The sequence below is a fragment of the Micropterus dolomieu genome, linkage group LG04 (assembly GCF_021292245.1).
Source record: "Micropterus dolomieu isolate WLL.071019.BEF.003 ecotype Adirondacks linkage group LG04, ASM2129224v1, whole genome shotgun sequence".
NCBI classification, from domain to species: domain Eukaryota; kingdom Metazoa; phylum Chordata; class Actinopteri; order Centrarchiformes; family Centrarchidae; genus Micropterus; species Micropterus dolomieu.
In genome coordinates, this window is record NC_060153.1 from 33,537,591 (window position 1) to 33,543,150 (window position 5,560).

The 5,560-nt window shown below is 40.5% G+C and overlaps 1 protein-coding gene across 1 annotated transcript in view; it reads left to right on the forward strand.

Moving 5' to 3' along the window:
- LOC123970467 (spectrin beta chain, non-erythrocytic 1-like) overlaps nt 1–5,560 on the forward strand; it is a 47,229-nt gene that overhangs the window by 6,734 nt on the left and 34,935 nt on the right. Inside the window, exon 2 of the mRNA XM_046048512.1 lies at nt 4,374–4,601. Coding sequence (XP_045904468.1) covers nt 4,445–4,601 — 157 coding nt within the window. The 5' untranslated portion in view covers nt 4,374–4,444. The remainder of the gene's footprint in view (nt 1–4,373; nt 4,602–5,560) is intronic.

The window sequence follows — 5,560 nt, forward strand, 5'->3', positions numbered from 1 at the left end:
TTAGCCTAACATAAAGCATGGAAACAGGGGCAAACAGCTATGTTAGCTTAGCATAAAGCATGGAAACAGGGGCAAACAGCTATGTTAGCTCAGCATAAAGCATGGAAACAGGGGGCAAACAGCTATGTTAGCTCAGCATAAAGCATGGAAACAGGGGCAAACAGCTATGTTAGCTTAGCATAAAGCATGGAAACAGGGGCAAACAGCTATGTTAGCTCAGCATAAAGCATGGAAACAGGGGCAAACAGCTATGTTAGCTTAGCATAAAGCATGGAAACAGGGGCAAACAGCTATGTTAGCTCAGCATAAAGCATGGAAACAGGGGGCAAACAGCTATGTTAGCTTAGCATAAAGCATGGAAACAGGGGCCCCTGGGTGGCCTTGTGGTTTTACATGCTGTTGAACTTGTAGAAGATGTGATGAGTTTCTGCAGCGGGACATTCCTCACATGTTAACATCACTGTACGACTGTGTGTGTTGGTCTTCCTGTGAGGCAGCTGCTGCTGGTGGACAGGTGACACACACCTGCTGGCCTGTGTGTGTGTGTGTGTTTCCTCAGCTGTGACTGTCAGGCTCTGAAGAATGTTTGAGGGTATTAAGCTCACAGTTAGACATTTGTTCACCACACACATTCAGACTTCAGGATTTTAAACTCTCGTAGCTGTGCAGCGTGAGAGCATGTCGGGGACCCGGAGACGCTGACTGAGGGCAATACGGCCAAAAATGTTATCATGACAAAACATTTCATTGGAAAAGTGTCAGGATAAATGTTAAATCTTTATTTCTTTCAAGTTTAAAGGCAGATTTTTGCTCCTGAGTGGAAGTTAATGTGGTTTTAAACTTTTCTTTCTGCTCAGAACAAACACTTGATGTCAAACAGAGGATCACTTCACAAATCTGAGGCAGAACATTCAGAACTATTCTGATAAAATCTGTAAAATTAAGTAAAATCTTTTTTAGTCCCTTTTCCTCAACAAATAAATATTTTAACAGAAAAATTAGGTGCTGGTTTGTTCGTGACGACTTCCTGTCGGGGGTGGATCTCTGGGAGTTTTTGTTGCTGCTGTCGTTGTCACGTTTGGGGAATGTGGAGCGATGTGAAGCCAAACAGACAGAAACCCAGAGGGAGAGGGTGGCGGCCGCTCGCACTTCCTGTTATAATATTTACTATTTTCTTTTCAAGTTTCTCAGAACCAGAAATCAGAATCAGAAGTTGTTGTGCTACAGTTGCATTAAAGAGATATAAAGAGAAAATATTAAAAAGAAAAAATAGAAATCTAACAACATTTATAGTAGTGTGGAAACATGTACAGTGTTCTACAGTAGGTGTATTAAGTGTAAGAATAACGAGATGATGATGATGATGACTGCTGGAGTTGATGAAACTCCTTACACATTAGTTGAGTTTCTCATTTTAATATTCAACGTTCACTGAAAGTATTTGGACTTTTCGTTTGATTTACTCAGTCAAATGTTCAGTTTTATTTCTACACATGACAGTTGATAAATCCGCTCTGTGTAGTGGATTAACAGAAAATTGGTTATCAGCAGTTTTAATAATTCTGTTGGTTCCAGTTTCTCCAGTGTTTTTTTTATCTTAGTTGACATAAAAATGTCATAACCTTGGGTCACGTCGGACTCTGGAGACCTCCACTTAATGACTAAAATAAATCAGTTAATTGGAAGATAATTGACAGATTATTTGAAAACGATTGTTCGTTGCAGCTGTGTGTCCTGGTCCAGTGTGTCAGGTTAATGTGGCCATAAGTATGTGGACAGGACCAGAGTGTGTTACAGCACGTGTTGTTCTGCTGTCCACAGACTTTTGTGCAGGTGGTGTTTGTTCCTACCTTAATGGGAGGAGGTGGGGTTGTTTTTCGCTTGTTGCGTCCCGTTCGGGTGGTTTTGCTTCTTGTCGTACGATTCATTCGCTTCACTTCTTCGTCACCTCAGTCTGACAGACCTGAGACCAGTTGTTAATGCACTTCAGTAACTGTTTGAGTAAACTGTTCTCGTTGGAGTAGTTTTAATACTTTGCACATAGTATTAGAGTACTTTAATACATACTTTCTACTCCCTTACTTGAGTACATTTTAAAGTACTTTAGAGTAAAATCATAACCTTTTCTCCGTCACATTTGGATGCATTCATTCTTCGTTTAGTAGTTATTTATTCAGCAGGTGCTAGCTCACTAGCTCTCTCTCTGTTTATTTGTTCGTGCTCATTATGTTCAGTGGCGGTTCTGCAGATCCCAGGTCTGCCGTCTGCTGGTCTGGACCTGCCAGGATTTAAACCTGTGAATCAGACGCATCGTGTCCTCATCAAAGACAGAAGCTTCTGTTTGAACAGTTCTTTCGGGTTTCTCCGCCCACCTCTGACCTCTGACCTGTCGTCCACCGGCGCTGCTGCCGCCGGCTCAGGCTCTCAGGCTGATCTCAGATCTGTTTCCATCATCCAGCAGAGGATTCTGGGAAGGCAGATCCATTAGCGTTGGGCCGGGCCCCTCGGGACCTCCTCTGGATGTCTGAGTGCCGTAATGGCTTCTGCTGCCGCTCAGTCCAATAACTCTGATGTGATGGAGCTGTTTACTCCATCCATTAGCTCCGGTCAGCTGACCCAGCGGCCAATGGGAGCTCAGCGTGGCTGCTCTCAGCACGACATCACACACATCATGACATCACACACAGAGACATAGAGACGCCGAGGCGCTAAAAAAAACATTCTCAGGAATCCTGTCCTTCCTTCAGATTGTGTTTGTAGAATACCGGTTAATACTACATTACCCATGAGCCTCAGCTGCACTCTGTCCAAAATTATCTGAAAGTGAAGTGATTCCAGTTTCTGAATTCATCCATCAAGTTTTAGAAATAACCTCTTAACGTCAGCCCGCCATCAGCCGCACAGCATGAGTCTGGAGCCCTCTGATTGGACGATTCTTACAGCAATGCTCTCAGGGATTTCTCCTGAAGTTGTTGTGGAGACCGTCTTCGACCTATGCGGTGAAACTCCACTATTTAGCCTTTGTGAGAAAACACTTAATACATTAAATGGATTAACATATCAGAGAGTAGCAAGCTAACAGCTAGGAAGCTGCTCACAGTGTAAACAAAACACAAACATATTTACGTTTATAAAAGTAAGATAGATTTAATGAAGCAGCTGATAGCAGGACAGAGATCTGACTGTCTATTAAAACAAAAAGAGTTTACGTTCAGCAGATTTTAACCTTCATTTTATTTGCATTTGATTTGGTGAAGTTTACGTCATTGTTTTGGCAAAACTCTGGTTTCCTCATTCACACTGAACCAAAATTTCGTTACTGACTGATGGCAACAGCTCAAAAAGAGGCAGTAAAAGAAGATGGAGTGTGGAAGTCTTCATATTATCAGTAGAGACGAACAAAATGATCAATATGATCTATAAATCAGATGATTTATAGATCATATCCTGCAGGTTGACCTGAATCATGATGTGTGTCTGTCAGTGGAAACTCTCAGGGCTGAACGATTTAGAATAAATATCTGATTGCGATTATTTTGAGTGATTTTGTAATTGTGATATGATTTGTGATATTTGAGAGAATTATCATTTTTGAATATTATCATTTTTATTAAAAAACATATATATATTTATGAATATTTCATTTGAAAAATGTATTTTGAGACACATTTTGCCTTTAAAAAATTTGCACCTCCTGCGATTTGAAAATAGCAGTCACCATATTGCAATTTCAAATTTCTATCAATTGTTCAGCTTTAGTAACTAAGTACATTTACTTGTTGTTACTTTACATTATTGCAATAATACTCCAATAACGTCGAAAAATATATATGATAATAAAGTAGTATGTACTTGTTATACTATTCTGCATTTGAGAATTCGAAATACATTTTGCTGATATTTCATTTCAAATCACATTTTGAATGAGTATTTTTATATTTTTAGTATTTTAATACTATTTCAAAAAATACATTCAGTCTTTGTGTCTGAAATGAGGACTTTTTGTCTGATTGTCTTCTTCATAAGGGGGTAGCGATGGGGCAGTGGATAGGACCCATGCCTTTGGGGTCTGACATAAATAGCAACTGTAAGTCTCGTTGGATAAACTCGTCAACTAAATGAATAAATGTAATGTGAATGTAAGACACACAGACAGTGTAGATGTGTGTATGTTGTTGTTTTTGTTGTCATTGTGAGTTCATTAATAAAGGAACGTCTGACACCATCATCGGCATCAGGACGGTTGCTCTTAGATCAGATATCTGTTTATTTATCTGTGTATATCAGTTTCTACATGTCTATTGATCCCCAGTAGTCGTGTTGATTGTTTAAATGTCCCACTGTTGACTTCCTGTCTGCCTGTCATCCCTCAGGGCTCGGCCTGAAGCTGCCGATGTGGACGTGTCTCTGTTGACATTGAGGTGTGTGTTAGAGGTGAAAGGTCATGATGACGACGGTGGCCGCCGAGTTCGACCACATGGAGCTGCAGCAGCAGTACAGCAGCAGCAATGACACGGTCAACAACCGCTGGGACGAAGAGTGGGACAATGAGAACAGCTCGGCTCGCCTCTTCGAACGCTCCCGCATCAAGGCGCTTGCAGGTAGGAGCCGGCCGCCTTACAATACCACCTTAAGGTCATTTCTGAGCTCCATCTGCAACATAGAGGGCAAAGACTAAAACATGGACAATAAAGACTAAAACATGGACAGCAAAGACTAAAACATGGACAGCAAAGACTAAAACAGGGACAGACTAAAACATGGACAGCAAAGACTAAAACAGGGACAGACTAAAACAGGGACAGTAAAGAATAAAACATGAACAGTAAAGACTAAAATATGGACAATAAAGACTAACACATGGACAGCAAAGACTAAAACAGGGACAGATTAAAACATGGAGAGTAAAGACTAAAACAGGGACAGACTAAAACATGGAGAGTAAAGACTAAAACAGGGACAGACTAAAACATGGAGAGTAAAGACTAAAACATGGACAGACTAAAACATGGACAGACTAAAACATGGACAGACTAAAACAGGGACAGTAAAGACTAAAACAGGGACAGACTAAAACATGGACAGACTAAAACATGGAGAGTAAAGACTAAAACAGGGACAGTAAAGACTAAAACAGGGACAGACTAAAGCAGGGACAGTAAAGACTAAAGCAAGGACAGACTAAAACAGGGACAGTAAAGACTAAAACAGGGACAGTAAAGACTAAAGCATGAACAGACTAAAACAGGGACAGTAAAGACTAAAACAGGGACAGTAAAGACTAAAGCATGAACAGACTAAAACAGGGACAGTAAAGACTAAAGCATGAACAGACTAAAACAGGGACAGTAAAGACTAAAACAGGGACAGTAAAAACTAAAGCATGAACAGACTAAAACAGGGACAGTAAAGACTAAAGCATGAACAGACTAAAACAGGGACAGTAAAGACTAAAACAGGGACAGTAAAGACTAAAGCATGAACAGACTAAAACAGGGACAGTAAAGACTAAAACAGGGACAGTAAAGACTACAACAGGGACAGTAAAGACTACAACAGG